Raw genomic sequence first — 22260 nt, forward strand, 5'->3', positions numbered from 1 at the left:
TTCCATAATCTCTTGCCCTCAAGATTCTAAGTCTATGGTAGCCCTGAAAGTTTTCCCTGGCATGGTAACTTCTACTGTCTTGCAAGACTCCCACCAGCCTGATATCGGAGCTATATTGCCATTCCCAGTCAGAGCTCCAAGTCTGGTGAGACTTACACTGGTCACTTGGGAGCCTATAAAGTGGTTACAATGTTGCAAATTGTTTCAGTTCTACTCCTGCTGCTGAAGGCAGGGCCAGGACTGCTGCCTCTGGATCTGGCATGGCACTCCAGGAAGAGAGTAAAAATGCCATGGAAATTCTCACTGTTTGTAGTGTTTTTTTTCTTCCTTGAATCACATCACATATGTTTGGTTCCTCCATATCATTGAGTATTTTCCCAAGTCCTATAAAGTTTATTTGAGTCAATCTTTAGCTTTTTTTGTCCTTTCATTTAATCTGTGAAGGGCTGGGATTATGTAGCTTCTTATTATGACATCATGCTCTGCCCTTGCCAGTTTTAAGTTATAGATTTACATTGATCTTGTAAATGTCAAATGACAACAAAGCCAATTTTAGTTGTCCTTTAGGATGGTAGTTCTTAGAGTGTTGTGCAGGATGGAGTTAAATAGGGCCAGAATTGCACAATGAGGTAAAAGACTGGCAGCTGGGGACAGCCAGCAAATGCAGAGAAAGGAAGAAATAGATGTTTTGCAGAATTGACAAAAACACATTAATCTAATTTGGGGGATATTACATCATGAACTTCTTTAAGAATCATCTGGAGGTGGCTACATACTAAGTAATATCAGACTGATGTCAAAACTTTTACAAGAGATAAAGAATATTTTATAAATAGTTTAATATAACAAAGTCAATCAGCATAATATAACACATTAATAGAGTGAAAGGGGTAAAAAAGCATATTATCTCAAGAGATGCAGAAAAGACATTTGACAAACTAACACTGTTTCATGATAAAAACACTCATAATACTAGAAATAGAAAAGTACTTCTCGAATGTGATAGAGCATTTATGAAATAAGCTAACATCATACTCTATAAATAGACTAAAATTGTGCTGCCTAAGATGCCTACTTACATCACTGCTATTCAGATATGCCCTAGACAGAGCAAGTAGGCAAGAAGAAGAAATATAAGACATCCAAATGGGAATGGTCAATGTAGAAATATTTGGATTTCATATGGCATAATCCTATATATAGAAAATTCTTTTTGGTGTATGATTCATACACTATGTCTAACAAAACTAGCAAAATTGCAGGGAAAAATATCAATATGCAAATATGAATTGTGTTTCCATACAGTGGTTATAAACACTCTGAAAATGAAATTAGGTAAATATTCTATTTACACCAGCATCCAGTTAAACTGAGGAGGTGAAAGACATGTACACTGGATACTACAAATTTGCTGAAAGAAATTCAGGAAGACCTAAATAAATTGAAAGACCTCTCCAGACCATGGATGGTGTTACTTAATATTATTAAGAAAGCAATACTACTAAAAGTGATCTATAGATTTTTTTCTAATCATATCAACAACTGAAGGGCCTTATTATTATTTTTTTTGGAGAAATAGGAAAACCAATCTTCAAATTCACATGGAAATGTAAAAGACACTGAATAACCAAATTAATATGAAAAAGAACAGAGTTGGATGACTCGTACAACTATGACCAAATAATTTATGACAAGGGTGCCAGGAGCAATCAATGGGGAGAATAGTCTCTTCAACAAATGGTGCTGGTACCACTGGATATTCATTCATGTGAAAGATAATGTTGTATGAGCCTTCCTCACACTACATACTGAAATTAACTAAACATGGATCAATGGCCTAAATAAAGAGCTAAAAGTAAAAAAAAAATTCCTAGAGAAAAAGGGATAAATTGCATGGACTTGGATTTGACAATAGTTTGTAGATGTGACACCAAAAGCACCAAAAGCATAAGTAACAAAGAAAAAAATAGATAAATAAGACTGTATCAGGATTAAACACTTCTCTGTATTGAAAACACTATATGGAAAATGAAAGTATAGCTCATCGAGTACAAGGCAAATGTGTCCCCTCCCTCTGCTTTACAGTCTTATATTGGAGGTTCTAGTAAATTAAGATGAAAAGATGAAAAAAGGTATGAAAAGCAATGAAATAATGAAGGAAGAGATAAACTGTTTTTGTTCACAGATGACGTTGATAGTCCATTTCAAAACTCTGAAAGAGTCAAGAAATAGATTCTTGCAACTAATAAGCAATTATAGCAGTATCAAAGGATATAAGTTAAATATCAAGTCCATCTTTTTTGTATATATCAGCAATGAACAGGAGGAATGTGAGATTAAAACACTATGCCATTTACATGAGCACAACCAAATATAAAATCTTGGGAATAAATCTAACAAAACATGTATGAGATTTATATGAGGAAAACTACAAAAAGCTGATGAAAGAAATTAAGGAACTAAATAAGTGGAGAGAAAGTCTATGTTCATGGATAGGAAGTCTCTATATTGCTAGGTGTTCATTATCTCTACTTTGATTTATAGAATCAGTGCAATCCCGTTGAAAATTGCAGCAAGTTATTTTGTACATATTAATAAACTGATGCTCAAATTTGCATGGAGAGGCAAAAGCCCTGATGAGCCAACACAATATTGAAGATGAAGAATTAAGGTGGAGGACTGACATTCGTCAAGACCATGACATACTATATGGCTAAAATAATCAAGGCAGTGTGGTATAAGCAAAAGAATAGACAAATAGATCAATGAAATAGAATAAGGAGTATGCATAGACCCACATACATTTAGTCAAATGATCTTTGACAAAGCATTAAAAGAAATACCATAAAAATAATATAGTCTTTCCAACAAATGGACACAGATATTACCACTTCACAAAAACTAACTCAAAGTGGATCACTGACCTAAATGTAAGATGCAAATATGAAACTCCTATGAGGGGAAAGAGGAGAAAATAGATGAACTCGTGTTTGGTCATTAATTTTTAGATATAAAACCTAAGGCATGTTCTATTTTTTTAAAGGTTATTTTCCCTGGAATTATTTTTCATTTAAATTCAATTAATTAACATATATAATTAATTAACATATATAGTGTATTATTGGTATTATTTTTTTAAAGGTTATTTTCCCTGGAATTATTTTTCATTTAAATTCAATTAATTAACATATATAATTAATTAACATATATAGTGTATTATTGGTTTCAATTTCCATCACCCAGTTACCCCATCCCCCCACTTCCCTCATCTCCAACAACCCTCAGTTTGTTTCCTATGATTAAGAGTCTTAAAAAAAATCATATGGTTTGTCTCCCTCTCTGATTTCATCTTGTTTTATTTTTACCTCCCTTCCCCTATCATCCTCTTTTTTGTTTCTTAAATTCCACATATGAGTGAGGTCACATGAGAATTGTCTTTCTCGATTGACTTATTTCATTTAGTGTAATACCCTCTAGTTCCATCTATGTCATTGCAAATGGCAAGATTTCAATTTTTTGATGGATGAGTAGTGTTCCATTGTGTATGTGTGTATATATGTATATATAGCACATCTTCTTTATCCATTCATCTGTCAATGGACATCTGGGCTTTTTCCATAGTGTGGCTATTGTGGAAATTGCTGCTATAATAAACATTGAGGTGCAAATGTTTCTTCAGATCAATACATTTGTATCTTTGGATAAATACCTAGTAGTGCAATTGCTGGGTCATAGAGGATCTCTATTTTCAAACTTTTGAGGAATCTCCATACTGTTTTCCAGAGTGGCTGTACCAGCTTGACATTCGCACCAACAGTGTAAGACGGTTCCCCTTTCTCCACATCCTCACCAAAATTTGTTGTTTCCAGACTTGTTAATTTTAGCCATTCTGACTGGTGTGAGTTGGAATCTCATTGTGGTTTTGATCTGTATTTCCCTGATGCCGAGTAATGTGTAGCATTTTTTTATGTATCTGCTGGCCATTTGTATGTCTTCTCTGGAGACATGTCTGTTCAATGCCTTCTGCCCATTTCTTGACTGGATTATTTGTTCTTTGGGTGTTGAATTTAATAAGTTCTTTATAGATTTTGGATACTAGCCCTTTATCTGATAGGATATTTGCAAATATCTTCTCCCATTCTGTAGGCTGCCCTTTAGTTTTGTTGACTGTTTCCTTTGCTGTGCAGAAGCTTTTTATCTTGATGTCCCAGTGGTTCATTTTTGCCTTTGTTTCCCATGCCTTTGGAGATGCATCTAGCAAGAAGTTGCTTCAGCCGAGGTCACAGAGGTTGCTGCCTGTGTTCTTCTCTAGGATTTTGATGGATTTCTATTTCACATTTAGGTCTCTCATCCATTTTGAATCTATTTTTGTTTATGGTTTGAGGAAATGGTTCCATTTCATTCTTCTGCATGCGGCTGTCCAATTTTCCCAGCACCATTTTGAAGAGACTGTCTTTCTTTCCATTGGATATTCTTTCCTACTTTGTCAAAGAAGAGTTGACCATAGAGTTGAGGGTCCATTTCTGGGTTCTCTATTCTGTTCCATTGATCTATGAATCTGTTTTTTGTGCCAATATCATATTGTCTTGATGATTATAGCTTAGTAATACAGCTTGAAGTCTGGCATTGTGATGCCCCAGCTTTGGTTTTCTTTTTTTGAGATTACTTTGATTATTCCAGGAGTGTCTGGTTCCATATTTTAGGATTATTTTTTCCAACTCTGTGAAAAACGTCCATGGTATTTTGATAGAGATTGATTGAGATTGATTGTATAGATTGCTCTAGATAACATAGACGTTTTAACAATATTTGTTCTTCCAATTCATGAGCAGAACATTTTTCCATGTCTTTGTGTCTTTCTCAATTTCTTTCATGAGTGTTCTATAGTTTTCTTTTCTTTTCTTTTCTTTTTTTTTGTTCTATAGTTTTCTGAGTACATATCCTTTGCCTCTTTGGTTAGGTTTATTCCTAGTTATCCTATGGTTTTTTGGTCCAATTGTAAATGGGATGAACTTCTCAATTTCTCTTTTTTTCTGTCTCCTTATTAGTGTATAAAAATGCAAGTGATTTCTTACATTGATTTTATATCCTGCCACTTTGTTGAATTCCTATATGAGTACTAGCAATTTTAAGGTGGAGTCTTTTGGGTTTTCCATATAGAGTATCATGTCATCTATGAAGAGTGAGAGTTTGACCACTTCTTTGCTGATTTGGATGCCTTTTATTTCTTTTGTCAGATTGCTGAGGCTAGGACCTCTAGTACTGTGTTGAAAAGCAGTAGTGATAGTGGACATCCCTCCATGTTCCTGCCCTTAGGGGAAAAGCTCTCAGTTTTTCCCTATTGAGAATGATGTTTTCTGTGTTGTTTTTTGTAGATGGCTTTTATGATATCGAAGTATGTTCCCTCTATCTGTACAATGTGGAGAGTTTTAATCAAGAAAAGATGTTGTATTGTGAAATGCTTTCTCTGTATCTATTAAGCGGATCATGTATCTCTTGTCCTTTCTTTTATTAATGTAATATATCACATTGATTGATTTGTGGATGTTGAACCACCCTTGCAGTTCAGGAATAGATCCCACTTGGTCATGATGAGTAATCCTTTTGATGTACTGCTGGATCCTGCTAGTATCTTGGTGAGAATTTGGGTGTCCATGTTCATCAGAGATAATGGTCTGTAATTCTTTTTGTTGAGGTCTTTGTCTGGTTTTAGGATTAAGGTAATGCTTTCTATAGAATGAAAAACTTCCACATATATTTTGAAACAACTTCAAAAGAATAGGTATTAATTCTTTAAATGTTTGGCATAATTACTGAGAATCTATCTGGCCCTGGACTCTTGTTTGTTGGAAGATTTTTTATTACTGCTTCAATTTCCTTGCTGGTTAGGTTTTTCTATTTCTTCCTCCTTCAGTTTTGGTGGGTTATAAGTTTCTAGGAATGCATTAATTTCTTCCAGGTTGCCTAATTTTTGGCATAGAGTTGCTCATGATATCTTTTTATAATTGTTTTCTTCAGTGTTGGTTCTGTTCTCTACCATTCATTCATGATTTTTTTTAATTTTTATTTTATTTTGTTTTTTCATTCATCCATGATTTAATTAATTTCTGTCCTTTCTATTTTCTTTTTGGTAAGTCTGGCTAGGGATTTATTGATCTTATTAATTCTTCCAAAGAACCAGCTTGTAGTTTTGTTAATCTGTTCTACTGTTCTTTTGATTTCTATTTCACTGATTTCTGCTCTAATCATTATTAATTCTCTTCTCCTGCTGAGTTTAGGCTTTATTTTCTGTTCTATCTCCGGCTCCTTTAGGTATGGTTAGATAGTGTATTTGAGACTTTTCTTGTTTCTTGGAAAAAGCTTGCATTGCTGTATAGTTTCCTCTTAGGACAGTCTTTGCTGCATCTCCAAGGTTCTGAGCTGTTGTATTTTCATTTTTATTAGTTTCTATGAATTTTTAAAATTCTTCTTTAATTTCGTGATTGACCCATTCATCTTTAGTAAGTGTTCTTTAACCTCCATGTATTTGAGTCCTTTCCAAATTCCCTCTTGTAATTGAGTTCAAGTTTCAAAGTATTGTGGTCCAAAAAAATATGCAAGGAATGATCCCAATCTTTTGGTATTGGCTGAGACCTGATTTGTGACCCAGTATGTGATCTATTCTGGAGAATGTTCCATGTGCACTGGAGAAGAGTGTGTATTCTGTTGCTTTAGGATGGAATGCTCTGTATATACCTGTGAAATCCATTTAGTCCAATGTGTCATTCAAAGCCCTTGTTTCCTCATTGATCTTTTGCTTTGATGATTTATCCATTGCTGTGAGTGGGGGTGTTGAAGTCCTCTACTACTGTATTATTATTAATGTGTTTCTTTAATTTTGTTATTAATTGGTTTATATAATTGCCTGCTTTCATGTTAGGAGCATAAGTAGTTACAATTGATAGATCTTCTTGTTGGATAGACCCTTTAAGTACGATATAGTGTCCCTCTTCATCTCTTATTATAGTCTTTGGTGTCAACATAATTTGTCTGATATAAGGATTGTTACCTCAGCTTTCTTTTGATGTCCATTAGCATGATAAATGGTTTTTCACCCTCTTACTTTCAATCTGGAAGCATCTTTGGGTCTAAAATGAGCCTCTTACAGACTGGATATTGATAGGTCTTACTTTTTTATCCAATCTAATACTTTGTGTCTTTTGAATGAGGCATTTAGCCCATTTACATTCAAAATAACTATTGGAAGATATGAATTTAGTGCTATTGTAATACCTATAAAGTCACTTTTTCTGTATATTATCTGTGTTCCTTTTTGGTCTATGTTACTTTTGAGCTATCTCTTTGCTTAAAGGATCCCCTTTAATATTTCTTGCAGGCTGGTTTAGTGATCACAAATTCTTTTATTTTCTTTATGTCCTGGAAGCTTTTTATATCTCCTTCTACTTTGAATGACAGCCTTGATAGAGAAAGTACTCTCAACTGCATGTTTTTCTTATTCAGGTCCCTGAATATATCATGCCAGTTTTTTCTGGCCTGACAGGCCTTTATGGTTAGGTCTACTACCGGTCTAATGTTTCTACCTTTGTAGGTTATAGAGCTTTATCCTGAGCTTCTTTTAGGATTTTCTCTTTGTCTCTGATATTTGCCAACTTCACTATTATGTGTTGTAGTGTTGACCTATTTTATTGGTTTTGAGAAGGGTTCTCTGCCTCTTGGAGTTGAATGCCTGTTTCCTTCCCCAGATTAGGGATGTTTTCAGCTATGATTTGCTCCAATATACCTTCTGCTCCCCCCTGTTCCTCTTTTTCTGGGATCTCAATTATTCTAATATTATTTCACTTATGGTATCTCTCGAGATCACCCCTTGTGATCCAATAGTTGTTTATCTCTCTTTTTTTTCAGCTTTTTAATTCTCTATCATTTTGTCTTTTATATCACAAATTTTCTTTTCTGCCTCACTTACTAGCAGTTAAAGACTCCATTTTTGATTGCATCTCATTAATAGTAAGACATTTTCTCTGATAGAGTTGATATGTGGGCTAAATTGATATTAAACATTTTTGTTCTAAGACAGAATTGTAAAGAGAATAAAAAGAGGATTCACAGACCAATAATAAATATTTGCATAGACATATCTGATAAAGACCATTATTCAAAATATACATTTATACACACAACTACACAACTATATATACAAAATATACAAGGGACTATTAAAATTCAGTAAGAACAATAAAAAACCAATAAATTAATAATTTTAAAATGGGCCAAAAACCTTAGCAGACCCCTCAAGAAAGAAGACAGACAGGTGGATAACAAGCCCATGAAGAAGACACCTGATAGAGACATTTCTCCAACATCTACATCAGTCTTCAGAAGGCATACTGCCTCGTACGGGGCCAAGACAGTAACTGGCACTCTCTTAGGCACTAGATACTCTCTGGTCTGGTGTTAGAACATTCCTAAATTTCCCTATCTCCCCATACCTAGAATGAAGGATGAGGAAGACCCTGGTACTGGGGCCTATTTTCAATGAAGAAAGAGATTCCCACCATATAGACTTTCTAGTTCTATAAAACATTGTTATAAAAAAGGCAAAACAAAACATTGTTATACATGCAAGTCCTGGATCTGTTGGTGCCACAGTATGCTTTGAGTGCCTCATGGGCAATATGGGCTATTGTGGTAATGCCCGCATATTTAAAGCTCTCTTCATTTCCATTCATGGTTATTGAAAGTATTTATGTGGTATGATGTATCCTGAGGTCTCAGAGAAATGACTTCAAGTCCTGCAGGCACAATGGCACTGAGGTGTCCCATGGGTTATGAGAGCTACTTCAAGACAGTGAGGTCTAGGCACTACAGGAGGGTGTATTCAATAAATAGATGACTTTCATTTCAAGGCTATATAGGCATTCATGAGCAACTCTGTTCAACTCCTTGCCTCTTTTACCTCTCTCCAGGAATTTGAGAATTTCATTGCCAAGTTTGGAGACTCTGGTTTTGTCCTTGTGGCTCTGGGCTCCCTGGTCAATCTCTATCAGTCCCAGGAAGTCCTCAGGGAGATGAACGATGCCTTTGCTCATCTGTCTCAAGGGGTGATATGGAAGTGCAATCCTTCTCACTGGCCCAAAGATGTCAAATTGGCAGCAAATGTGAAGATTGTGGACTGGCTTCCCCAGAATGACCTCTTGGGTAAGGACTATCCAATCTACTTCTCTCTTTCCATGTATGTATCTTCAGGGCTCCACTGGGCAACTCTGCCAACATGGGAAGGGGCATCTGGTAGCCAAAGGTAATCTTGAGAGGACAGAAATGGAGTATCTAGCTGGAGTTCTTAGGAAATGAGGCTATACTTCCTAAATGGGTATAACTGGCATGTTTTCTTCTTCCTATTCTATCACACTCCTGATACCTGTAGCCATAAGTGATATTGTCATCAGGTAGTTTTGACCTTTCTATATTTGGCACAGACCAAGATTGTCCATACACAATCCAAGACAATTTGTGGACACATACTGTGGATTTTTTGCCGCTGTTGTTCCTGGCCTCTTGAGTATTTGTTAGGCCAATGTGCCATTATAAACACACACTCCCACACATATTAAAACATTCTATGCTACAAAAGATATATTCAAGCTTTCACAGAATTGATATTGATGGTGTCTGAAGGGTGTGCCAAGATATCTGAGTGTCAAGCTGACTAACCTTGTAGCCTTAGCAAGTTATTTTGTCCATCAAAATCTCTGGTAACAGAGGGATCCTTACACCCCATTGTTGTCATTGCTGTGTGCTACTTCTGAAGCCCCTCAGGGCCACAACCACTGTTTACATCAGAGATTAGTCCCCAGTGTTGTAGTTCACTAATATATTGGGAAATTAAGATAGATGACTCTGCACATATATTCACAGGGCATGATGTAGGGAAAAGAATTGTGATTTTCAGAGAAATACAAATGGATTCTGATGCGCATCACCATTGAGAGGCAGTGTTTGAGGTGAACTCTTCATTATCAGCACTTGTTTTAGTTTTCTCTAAATAAGAGTGGGGTGAGCACACAGGAGCTGGAAATGCTGAGATGAGTGGCCCATCATTGCCTATTTTAGAGAGTTTCTTATGAAATCGAGGAGAAAGCAGATATAGTATAAATTTGATGAATGTCATATGAGATGTGGTGTCAGCGAAAGTGTTAAGACTTTAGATAAGAGGGAAGCAAAAGGTTAGTGAAGGAAAGCGCATGAGACCTAGAGGGTGAGAGACCTGGAGAATGAGAGACAGGGACAGAGAAGGAGAGACAGAGATAGAAAATAAGAGTGGAAACAGAAAGAGTGACACTGGGAAAGATAATAGGGAGACAATAGAGAAGAAAAGAAAAAGGGTTGAAAGACAAGGATGGATGGAAGACAAGGGATGGAGGAAAATGTTGTGCTTATTATTGTTCTCAGCAATTGTACCTGGGTTCTTAGTTTTAGATGTATTGATTTAGAGGAATCTCTACACAGAGACGAGGCCAGTATTTTGTACCTTGGAATATGCACTCTTGGGTGTGTCAAAAGCTAAATCAGTAAATCCAGTTTCTCCAACATACCTTGAAATGCTTGATATTTTCTTCTACACTGATGCTTTCTCCTTGGTGTTCTGAAAGTTTTCACCATGAAATATTCTGTTCTGTTCCTGATTTGCAACAGCTCACCCACGCATCCGTCTTTTTGTCACGCATGGTGGGATGAATAGCATAATGGAAGCCATCCAACATGGTGTGCCCATGGTAGGGATTCCTGTCCTTGGAGACCAGCCTGAAAACCTTGTCCGAGTAGAGGCCAAAAAGTTTGGTGTCTCTATCCAGCTACAGCAGATCAAGGCAGAGACATTGGCTCTGAAGATGAAGCAAGTTATAGAAGACAAGAGGTCTGGAACTCTTTGGGCTTGTGGTCATTTAGGCTAAATGAAGATATCAAACACAAAGGGCACTGTGTGGCATTTTTTTTTTTTTGCAACAAAAGCTGAAACTTTCAAGACACAGAATTATACGTGTGTGTGATGCTAACAGTTAACCTATTTCCTCTAAGAGCAAGAGTAGGCAATTTAAGTTAGATGCTGAGACTAGTTTTCTATCTTAAGGGTTGTGAAGACCCTGACCCTAAATACATAGGGTATGTGAGAAGTCATAGATTTTGGGGGTGTGTATACTGGAATTACACTGAGGAAGGAGGTCACCTTCTTGTCCTCCAGTGTTTCCTGCCTCAGGCACTTTGTCACTGATGCTCCCTAGGATATATCCTTCCCTTCTTTTCACAGGGCTGGCTCCTTCATGATAGCTACACTTATTGCCAATGTCCTCTCCTCAGAGAGGCAGGAGGTCTTTGTGTGACAGTCCTAAATACCTTATTCTCCAGCCTCCTCAATCATAATTAATTTTTCTGTCTTAACACTTCTCATGATCAGTAACCACCCCATTTCATTCTGTTTGAATTTATTGTGTGTCCCTTATACTAGAAAGTCGAGTGTAAGCTCCCCTGGATGGCCAGGTGTGTCTCTTATTTCCTTTGTGTTCCCTGTAGCACAGGGCCACACCCCATGGAGGGACCAGTTAGAACTTTTCAGTGGGACCCACCTAGACTGTGGCAGGGCCAGGCCAAGAACTTTTCCTTCAAACTGAGTCTTTTGTGCATTTGGATGAAAGTGTGTGTGAGATGCAGGTCTTTAAGACTTCTGAGGTCACATGAGTAATGCCCCACCCCCGTCTCTGCCAACAGGTACAAGTCAGCAGCCGTGGCTGCCAGCATCATCAGGAGCTCTCACCCCCTGACCCCTGCCCAGAGGCTGGTGGGCTGGATCGACCACATCCTCCAGACAGGGGGTGCAGCACACCTCAAGCCCTATGCCTTGCAGCAGCCATGGCATGAGCAGTACCTGCTGGACGTCATCTTGTTCCTGCTGGTGGTCACCCTGGGCACCCTGTGGCTCTGTGGGAAGCTGCTGGGCATGGTGGCCAGGTGGCTGTGTGGGACCAGGAAGCAGAAGAAGGCCTGATGGAGGTTCAGCCTTGACAGGTGTTTGGGGAGCCACTGGTCGTAGATGGCTTTCCCCAGCACAGGACCCCTCGTTTTCGTCTCCGTATTGGCACTTGAGGGTGGCACTCAAATTGCTCTTCACTATTTTCTGCCTCTGTTTAGAAATTCTTGTGAAATACTCTTGGGATTCTTCTTTTAAATTGTGTTTAAGTGTGTATTACATAAAATTTACTGTTTTAACCACTTAGTGTAGAGTCCATGGCATTGAGCACATTGACATTGTCCTATGAACATCACCACCACCCATCCCAGAACTGTTTCTACCTCCTCAACTAAAAGGCCATGTTTGATCAAACAGTAATTTCCCATATCCCTGCCCACCCTCCACCAGCCCCAGAAGCTCCTGGCCATCCCAGTTCTACTTTCAGTGTCTACAAATTTGATCTTGGCTTCCTGACTTGCCCCTCATCAAGTCAGGTCCAAGAATGGACCCCTCATTCTTACCCAAACCTTCACAGACAGCCCCAGCTTCCTTTCCAGTCCCTGTCCCTAGACACGGAACCCTGCTTATTGCATCCGGCATGCCTGACACTTGTTATTCTCTCTGCCCTTTCTCCATCCTCATACTTCATGATAGGACAGAACATATTGGCCAGTTGTTCTATGTTGGACCTTCCTCTTGAACCTTCTTCTCACCTCATGTCCAAGCTCAGGAACTCTGGTCTCTGTCCTACTTGGACAGGGATGACCCTCTCAGGATTCCATCTGTGGTCTCTATCCCAAGTCCCTCCTGTGTAGGGCACATCCTTTGCTGCCCAGGCCTGAAGCCTGCTTTTTGGCCACAGTCAAAGCTGTGGTTTTCACTTTTCATAATTACCTCCTCAGGATTCCCTCTCTTGAAAATGTAGTCATGGAGAGACCTCGAGTGCAGATCCCAGACCTCCACATGAGGCTCTGGGGCTCCGGTCCAGTGAGTATGGCAGTTCCCAGGACTTTGTTGATTTAGGAACTATCCGTCTGCCCCACAGATATGCCACCTAAATATGCTACCCTCTATGTGGTAAATCCTTAGGAATTATATTCATTTCCTAGGAACATAAACCAGAAAATGTGTGGCTTGACTACCAGGGTCTGTGTTTGGTTGTTTTTTCTTTTCATTGACAAAGGTAGATTCAGGCAATGGAGTGGTGGTTTGGTGGCTTTGTCATGTCTTGTCTCCCTTCTTCCCTCCTTCTCTATGTTTGTATAAAATACATATAATTAAAAAATTTGGCCCGAGCCTGAGTCCTGGCCTCCCGAGTCACCCTCTTGCTCTCCGAGCAGCATGAGCTTCACCACCTGCTCTACCTTCTCTTCCACTGGTCCCTGGGCTCCATGCAGGTGCCCAGCCACTGGATCTGGCCGATTAGCAGCAGCGCAGTCAGCATCTATGCAAGCACGGGGTGCTTGGGCTCCCAGATCTCTGTATCCTATTCCACCAGCTTCTGGGGCGGCTGGGAGTCTGGGGCCCCACCACGGGGATGGCCAGGGGTCTGGTGGGCAGAGGGGGCATCGTGCAAGTCCTGAATGACTGCTTGACCTCCTACCTGGAGAGGGTGAGGAGCCTAGAGGCTGATAATCAGAGACTGGAGATGAAAATCCGGGAACACCTAGAGAAGAAGGGACCCCAGGTCAGAGACTGGGGGCAAGATCTTCGAGGACCTGAGTGCTCAGATCTTTGCAAGTGCTGTGGACAATGCCCACATTGTTCTGCAGATTGACAATGCCTGGCTTGCTGCTGATGACTTCCGAGTCAAGTAGGTGATGGAGCTGGCCATGCGCCAGTCTGTGGAGAGTGACATCCATGGGCTTCTCAAGGTCATTGATGACACCAATGTCACTTGGCTACAGCTAGAGACAGAGATCGAGGCTCTCAAGGAGGAGCTGCTCTTCATGAAGAAGAACCATAAGGAGGAAGTAAAGGGTCTACAAAACCATATTGTCAACTCTGAGTTGATGGTGGAGTTGGATGCCTCCAAATCTCAGGACCTCAGCAAGATCATGGCAGATATCTGGGCCCAGTATGACGAGCTGGCTCAGAAGAACTGGAAGGAGCTAGACAAGTACCGGTCCCAGCAGATCGAGTAGAGCACCACAGTGGTCACCATACAGACCTCTGAGATAGGAGAAGCTGAGATGACCCTCACAGAGCTGAGACGTACCGCCCAGTCCTTGGAGATCAACCTGGACTCAATGAGAAATCTGAAGGCCAGCTTGGAGAACAGCCTGAGGGAGGTTGAGACCCGCTACACAATGCAGATGGAGCAGCTCAATGGGGTCCTGCTGCAGCTGGAGTCAGAGCTTTCCCAGACCCAGGCAGAGGGGCAGCACCAGGCCCAGGGGTATGAGGCTCTGCTGAATGTCAAGATCAACCTGGAGGCTGAGATTGCCACCTACCATCACCTGTTGGAAGATGGGGAGGACTTCAGTCTTACTGACATCCTGGACAACAGCAACTCCTTGCAGACCATCCAGAAGACCACCACCCGCAAGATCATGGATGGCAAGGCAGTGTCTGAGACCAACAACAAGAAAATTCTGAGGCATTAAAGCAGCAAAACAGGATACCCTTTGAGGAATAAAAGGTTCAGAGGTCAAAAAAAATTGTTCTCTCTTCCTAAATTCTTCTTAAATATTGCCTTTCTGGTATAGGATTTTCATGAAATATTTCATCTTCAAATGATTATTTTCTCATAATTGATTTTCCTTCTTAAATGAATTTTCTCCTTAAATTTTTCAAATATATATTATCTCATGGGCTAAAAATTGAGAGAAGGAAATGTTAGATATATGGAGTGGCCCTAGGAGGACCATAGTTTTTGATTGCATAATTTTGGGTTTGGGAAACAGATCCTATAACATTTAAAGTTAAAAAAGTGAAAGAGCTGCTATCAAATATATTGATACAGAGAAGGTCCACTCACTTGCTAATTCTAACAAAATATTTTCTTAGAAGTCTGCCAGACCGGGTGTCTTGTATCTACCCATTTTGTGAATCTGATATTGTAAGAATGTTATCACAATCAGGAACATGTCACATATAGAAATGGGTGTCCTTGAGGTATGAGACTGTGCATTTGTATGAAGTACGGTTTTATTTTTGTAATTCTTTTGAAACTACTTGAAATGATCTGTGGCAATTGTCCTTCAAGGAAGATGTGACAGTTTCTTGTGTTGTTGGGATATATTTTCCCCAATGACCAACTCAGGGCTTAAAGGATGAGGCTTCCTGGCTGGGAACTTCCTCCCTCCCATACCAAGCATGCTATTCTCACCTAACATCTGGTAATTTGTGAGGTTACTTTTGTGGCAGGTCCTTCCTCAGGTCCACTTCCATTGCTGAAATCAGATTAAGAGCAGCCAGGGCACTATGAAGAATGATGCCTCTAATGTGTTCCCATGAAGCATCCTCCTTGACATCACTCCAAGATGACATGGAGATCTGATCTCATCACTCCCTATTTAAAATCTTTTGTGGCTCCCAGTGCATTTGGAATACAAGGCTTCTGTGACTTCTTTCTGGTTACCACGGTAGGAAAACTGTCAGCTACCCTCCCCTTGCCCATTTCCCACGTACACTAAACCTGTTAAAAGGAAATTATGTGGACATTTGTGAAACCCGGCACAGAAGACTTTGTTCAAGACTATTGCAGCAGGGAAGAGAAACTGAATTCAACTCCAAGTGCGGCAAGGACAGGTGAGGATTCATAGCCAATAAGCAGAATAAGGGGGTATTAAAGATCAATTATTGAATGGCTCTTTTTTGAGATGATAAGAAAGACTACTTAAGGGGAGGAGTACCATGAGAGATGTAGGGACTACTGCAACAGGGGAGAGAGATTGGGCTCAATTCTGAATACAACAATGAAAAGTGGAAATGTTAGCCAAGCTGCTGAGTGGGGGACAGTGGATGGAAAGTTACTATGAAGAAATATCATCAGTAAGGTGTGAGTCTAGCTAACCCTACCTAACAAGATCCTTGCTGAGAGGCAGGCTAGCATGATCAGACCTCACCTGGGGAATGGTAGACGATAAGGGAACTCATTAGCTATAGAGAGTGACCAGATATGAAGAGTGGGAGTCTATTTAAATGGACTTAGGTTCTTGCTAAACCAGATAATGTAGAGATGAACATGCTGTTCCAAAAATCAGGGACTCGTTGAGAAGACGCTCACAGGATATTCATTACAGTTTGGTCAAAGAGAGAAACTTTGCCAATGGCCCATTACTAGAGCAACTTAATTAGTTATTAAAGTTAAAGACATTTTTGTTACAGGAAGATAACAGTGATCAGTTATCAACGGTGGAGGAAGTCTCCATAAACTAACTTAGTAGGATTCTTTGATATAAGTGGGCTCAGCTAGCCAAGACCAGGACAGCAGGCAGTGGCTGAAACCTAGTCTAGAAGAGGTTTCAGAGGATCCTGATTAAAATTTGGCAAAGGATGGAGTCTTTGTCACTCACCCCGACACATTGTTCTGTTTTGTAACTCTGTGTCTTTTGCCATGTTGTGTCATCTCTCAGAAGTCCATTCTGCTCTTGTTGTAACAAAAAATTATATGTTCTTCAATACCCACTAATGGACACATTAGTGTGGCTAGACCTAACCACCATACCCACAACTGAACTCACTGCATCCTCTTTGAAATATTGTTCTTACTATACTGAAATTATTTGTTAATATATATATATATCTCTATTTAGAAGCCATAAGACCCTAAATGCAAGGGATTGGGTTCTATTTATCTTCTTGTTACAGCATCTAGCATGGTGGCTCCTACAAACAGGGTTGGGATGATTGGATAGTTGTTTATGAAAAGGACACTATTGGATCCATATCTCACACCATATCGAAAAGTGCACTCTAAAAACATCAGAGATTTCATGTAAAAAATGACAACATACTGGGTCTTAAAAAAAAAAAGAGGTGAATTTCTCCAGAACTTGTATGTATGGAAAGACTTCCTAAATATGAATCAACAATCTTGATATTACAAAGAAAAGCTAACTAAGTAAACGAACTGGATAATATTAAAAATTTCTTCATGGCTGCATCACCAGAAGTACAGTCAAAACACAAATGAAAAGTGGGAGAAAAATATAACATTCATCACATATAGAGGACTATAAAGATCTTTCTAAAGAATAGTTTCAAACATTTATAAGACTAGAATTTCCTCGTGCCCACTGATGCTCTGAACCTCTAAAAGTCAATCTACAGATCTGAATCTGTAGAGGTTCAGAGCATCAGGTCAAGATCTGGCCCTCCAGAGGGGTTTAACACTTAGGGGACACCAGCATTTGTTATCAGCAAGTTAATTTCTGAAGAAACTCTGAGCAATAAGTGTAGGCATTTCCCATTGGGAATCAGCTTCTGGGATCTTGAGATGGGAGAGCTAGCAGAGATTTAAGCAGGTACCTGGGATATGGGGTATGGGGATGGCAGTATGAGGTCAAAGGAGCAGTTAGAAGGTAAGAAAATTTAGGGACTCCTGGGAGGCTCAGTGGTTGGGTGTCTGCCTCTGGCTCATGATATGATCTTGGATACTGGGATTGAGTCTCACATCACATTCCCCACAGGGAAGTGTCGTCTCCCTCTGTGTCTCTACTTCTCTCTGTGTGTCTCTCATGAATGAATAAATAAAGTCTTTTTTAAAAAGGAGGTGGAACCATATGATCCTCTCAGATGCAGAGAAAGCATTTGACAAAATACAGCATCCATTCCTGATCAAAACTCTTCAGAGTGTAGGGATAGAGGGAACATTCCTCAACATCTTAAAAGCCATCTACAAAAAGCCCACAGCAAATATCATTCTCAATGGGGAAGCACTGGGAGCCTTTCCCCTAAGATCAGGAACAAGACAGGGATGTCCACTCTCACCACTGCTGTTCAACATAGTACTGGAAGTCCTAGCCTCAGCAATCAGACAACAAAAAGACATTAAAGGCATTCAAATTGGCAAAGAAGAAGTCAAACTCTCCCTCTTCGCCGATGACATGATACTCTACATAGAAAACCCAAAGCCTCCACCCCAAGATTGCTAGAACTCCTACAGCAATTTAGTAGCGTGGCAGGATACAAAATCGATGCCCAGAAATCAGTGGCATTTCTATACACTAACAATGAGACTGAAGAAAGAGAAATTAAGGAGCCAATGCCATTTACAATTGCACCCAAAAGCATAAGATACCTAGGAATAAGCCTAACCAAAGAGGTAAAGGATCTATACCCTAAAAACTATAGAACACTTCTGAAAGAAATCGAGGAAGGCACAAAGAGATGGAAAAATATTCCATGCTCCTGGATTGGCAGAATTAATATTGTGAAAATGTCAATGTTACCCAGGGCAATATACACGTTTAATGCAATCCCTATCAAAATACCATGGACTTTCTTCAGAGAGTTAGAACAAATTATTTTAAGATTTGTGTGGAATCAGAAAAGACCCCGAATAGCCAGGGGAATTTTAAAAAAGAAAACCATATCTGGGGGCATCACAATGCCAGATTTCAGGTTGTACTACAAAGCTGTGGTCATCAAGACAGTGTGGTACTGGCACAAAAACAGACACATAGATCAGTGGAACAGAATAGAGAATCCAGAAGTGGACCCTGAACTTTATGGGCAACTAATATTCGATAAAGGAGGAAAGACTATCCATTGGAAGAAAGACAGTCTCTTCAATAAATGGTGCTGGGAAAAGTGGACATCCACATGCAGAAGAATGAAACTAGACCACTCTCTTTCACCATACACAAAGATAAACTCAAAATGGATGAAAGATCTAAATGTGAGACAAGATTCCATCAAAATCCTAGAGAAGAACACAGGCAACACCCTTTTTGAACTCGGCCATAGTAACTTCTTGCAAGATACATCCACGAAGGCAAAAGAAACAAAAGCAAAAATGAACTATTGGGACTTCATCAAGATAAGAAGCTTTTGCACAGCAAAGGATACAGTCAACAAAACTCAAAGACAACCTACAGAATGGGAGAAGATATTTCCAAATGACATATCAGATAAAGGGCTAGTTTCCAAGATCTATAAAGAACTTATTAAACTCAACACCAAAGAAACAAACAATCCAATCATGAAATGGGCAAAAGACATGAACAGAAATCTCACAGAGGAAGACATAGACATGGCCAACATGCATATGAGAAAATGCTCTGCATCACTTGCCATCAGGGAAATACAAATGAAAACTACAATGAGATACCACCTCACACCAGTGAGAATGGGGAAAATTAACAAGGCAGGAAACAACAAATGTTGGAGAGGATGCGGAGAAAAGGGAACCCTCTTACACTGTTGGTGGAACTGTGAACTGGTGCAGCCACTCTGGAAAACTGTGTGGAGGTTCCTCAAACAGTTAAAAATAGACCTGCCCTACGACCCAGCAATTGCACTGTTGGGGATTTACCCCAAAGATACAAATTCAATGAAACGCCGGGACACCTGCACCCCGATGTTTATAGCAGCAATGGCCACGATAGCCAAACTGTGGAAGGAGCCTCGGTGTCCAACGAAAGATGAATGGATAAAGAAGATGTGGTTTATGTATACAATGGAATATTACTCAGCTATTAGAAATGACAAATACCCACCATTTGCTTCAACGTGGATGGAACTGGAGGGTATTATGCTGAGTGAAGTAAGTCAGTCGGAGAAGGACAAACATTATATGTTCTCATTCATTTGGGGAATATAAATAATAGTGAAAGGGAAAATAAGGGAAGGGAGAAGAAATGTGTGGGAAATATCAGAAAGGGAGACAGAACGTAAAGACTGCTAACTCTGGGAAACGAACTAGGGGTGGTAGAAGGGGAGGAGGGTGGGGGGTGGGAGTGAATGGGTGACGGGCACTGGGTGTTATTCTGTATGTTAGTAAATTGAACACCAATAAAAAAAAAAAAAAGAGACACTGCAGCAGACAGTTCGTTGAAGTAAGAATTGGGCAGAACATATTACCAAATCTGCTTGCAAAGTATCTATTAGTACTTAGATATAGTCAGCAATTTCAATAATATTGGAAATGGAGGGCTTAGTATGAGTATTATAGTAATCCACTGCAAGATATCATTAGTTATTTGCTGGTTTAATAATAGTCTAAATTAGGCTATTAAATAGAGAACCAGTGAAAATGATTACTCTTTGCTTAATATGTTTTATATAATGGTTAAATCTTATTAAAATCCTTAAAGGCACTGTTTTAATATATATTGGGTTGTATTAACAATTTTAATATGTTGGACAGATCCAAATGGTCCCTTTTGTCAAGCTGACTGTAAATGCCAAAACTTATTTTTATTTTAATTAACTACTTGTTACGTAAAAGCAACCAAACCATATGGGTTTATAAAGCAGGTTTCAGCCACTAGGAGATAATGTAAAAAAATGGCTACTGTGACTATGGAATATTTAATCCCAGTAGTTAAGGCAAGGCATGCAAATATGTCCTCTCTCTAATATTTTTTACTCCTCAGGTACAAGAATTTCCTTGATAAATTTAGTATATTCTTCTCACATATCTGTTATTCTTGCTTCAGGATTGATTAAGACCATTATGGTTTGTCATTAGCTTATCTCACCTGATGTTAAAAGTATTTAGAAGCTGATCTAGAGGTACAAAAGCCAATATGTACCTTTCTTCTCTTATAAAGTTTTTAAAAAAGTAATCTTACATTCCACGTGTATGAAAACTGAGAACTCTGTTTCAATTTCTTTCCTGCTCTCCCACCCTGCCTTGTCCGTCTCTTTCCTCTTTCCTTTGGTGATTATTAGATGTATTTTCGGGAGGGTGTCCATTCTAACCTATTCATATTTATAAGTTTCTTCTTCAGAATGTCCCAATTAGTATCATCAAGGTGAGGTGCTTCCTCAGTGGTGATTTTGAGACACCTGAGATTGAGTTTGAATGAACCCCTTAATATATCTCCTTGAGAGTGTCATCAGTGTTTTTCCTTATTACTCTGTTAATCAGTGTTTTCTTTTAGCTACAGAAATATAATCAGCAGCAGTAACAGAGGCATTTTCTAGGGTTGTAGTGTACCTTCACTTTTACTTGTGTGAATCTCATCCTATGACATAGTGACTACCCTTCTTCAACCATTCTGTGGGCTTGTAAACTTGAATCAGTCTTGCCCAGAGTACTGTCTATAATGGGGGCAGTCCTGGAGACACACAACTATTGGTTACAGACTTCTACCTAGCCTAGTGTCAATTACAGCTCATGCTGGATCCAGAAACACAACCTAAGCTGATACGGAAGAGGGATTTGTGTGAGACACATGACCCAGGGCTACTGAAAGTCCAAACCCATACTTTTGTCTCAAAATGCCAATTATGAAAGCTTCTGAGTGGGGTGGATGAGGATTCCCCTACTTGGGTCTGGCTTGCTTGGCTTGAAACACTTGTTCACACAAAGGATGGCATGTTGAGGCTTTCTACTCTGTCTGCCAAGATATGTTACAGAAGGTTAAGGGTGAGATGAAGCTTGAAAGCGGTCATCACTCTAACTTCAGAAATGGTGTCAGACTTTATTACACATGAGTTATGGGGGAATTGCCAGAATGTGAAGTAGGACTGCAGAGGACTATGATTTTTTTTATTTTAGGCCTTGGTATTTTTTGGCAGAATGAAAAACCTGTGCATATATCACTTCTAATTTTAAAAAATGATTTCTTTTTCTTAATGGGAAACAACTGGGAACTGGGATAAAATAAGATCTGTATTTAAATACAAAGTATACCATTCACTGTACATGAAATCTTGAAAGATTGATTATCTGACACTTCTTTTGTCTTTGTTTTCTCATCTCTAAAATGGTAAATAGTTATACCTCTAAATGTAAACCTTAAATAGAAACTCCCAGTACTCTAATATGAATAAAATTGGGTTGCTTGAGTGGTTCAGTTGGTTAAGTGTCTGCCTTCAGCCCAGGTCATGATCCCAGGTTCTAAGATTGAGCCATGTATCAGGCTTCTTGCTCAGCAGGGAGCCTGCTGCTCCCTCTCCCTGTGCCCCCTGCTGGTTCTCTCTCTCTCTCTCTCTCTCTCTCTCACTGTCTCTATCTCAAATAGATAAATAAATAAAATCTTTATAAAAAATTAATAAAAGCTATTAACCCATTATATGTTCCTCAGTAAAGATTAGCAGGTTGCATGATTGAAGAAATGAGAAAGCTGAAAAACCATAGTAAA

At 39.2% G+C, this 22260-nt stretch overlaps 1 protein-coding gene and 1 pseudogene across 6 annotated transcripts in view; both read left to right on the forward strand.

Moving 5' to 3' along the window:
* The window catches only part of LOC144312991 (UDP-glucuronosyltransferase 3A1-like), a 35104-nt gene extending 22846 nt beyond the window's left edge, over window positions 1–12258 (forward strand). For all 6 annotated transcript variants that reach the window (XM_077896220.1, XM_077896222.1, XM_077896224.1 and 3 more), the window contains 3 exons: window positions 8964–9195; window positions 10690–10909; window positions 11758–12258. In XM_077896220.1, coding sequence (XP_077752346.1) covers window positions 8964–9195; window positions 10690–10909; window positions 11758–12034 — 729 coding nt within the window. In that variant the 3' untranslated portion in view covers window positions 12035–12258. The remainder of the gene's footprint in view (window positions 1–8963; window positions 9196–10689; window positions 10910–11757) is intronic.
* A 145-nt stretch (window positions 12259–12403) lies between these two features.
* Window positions 12404–14613, forward strand: LOC144312993 (keratin, type I cytoskeletal 18 pseudogene; annotated as a pseudogene).
* Window positions 14614–22260: the final 7647 nt, after the last annotated feature.

This window comes from Canis aureus, chromosome 4 (genome assembly GCF_053574225.1).
Source record: "Canis aureus isolate CA01 chromosome 4, VMU_Caureus_v.1.0, whole genome shotgun sequence".
Taxonomy (NCBI): domain Eukaryota; kingdom Metazoa; phylum Chordata; class Mammalia; order Carnivora; family Canidae; genus Canis; species Canis aureus.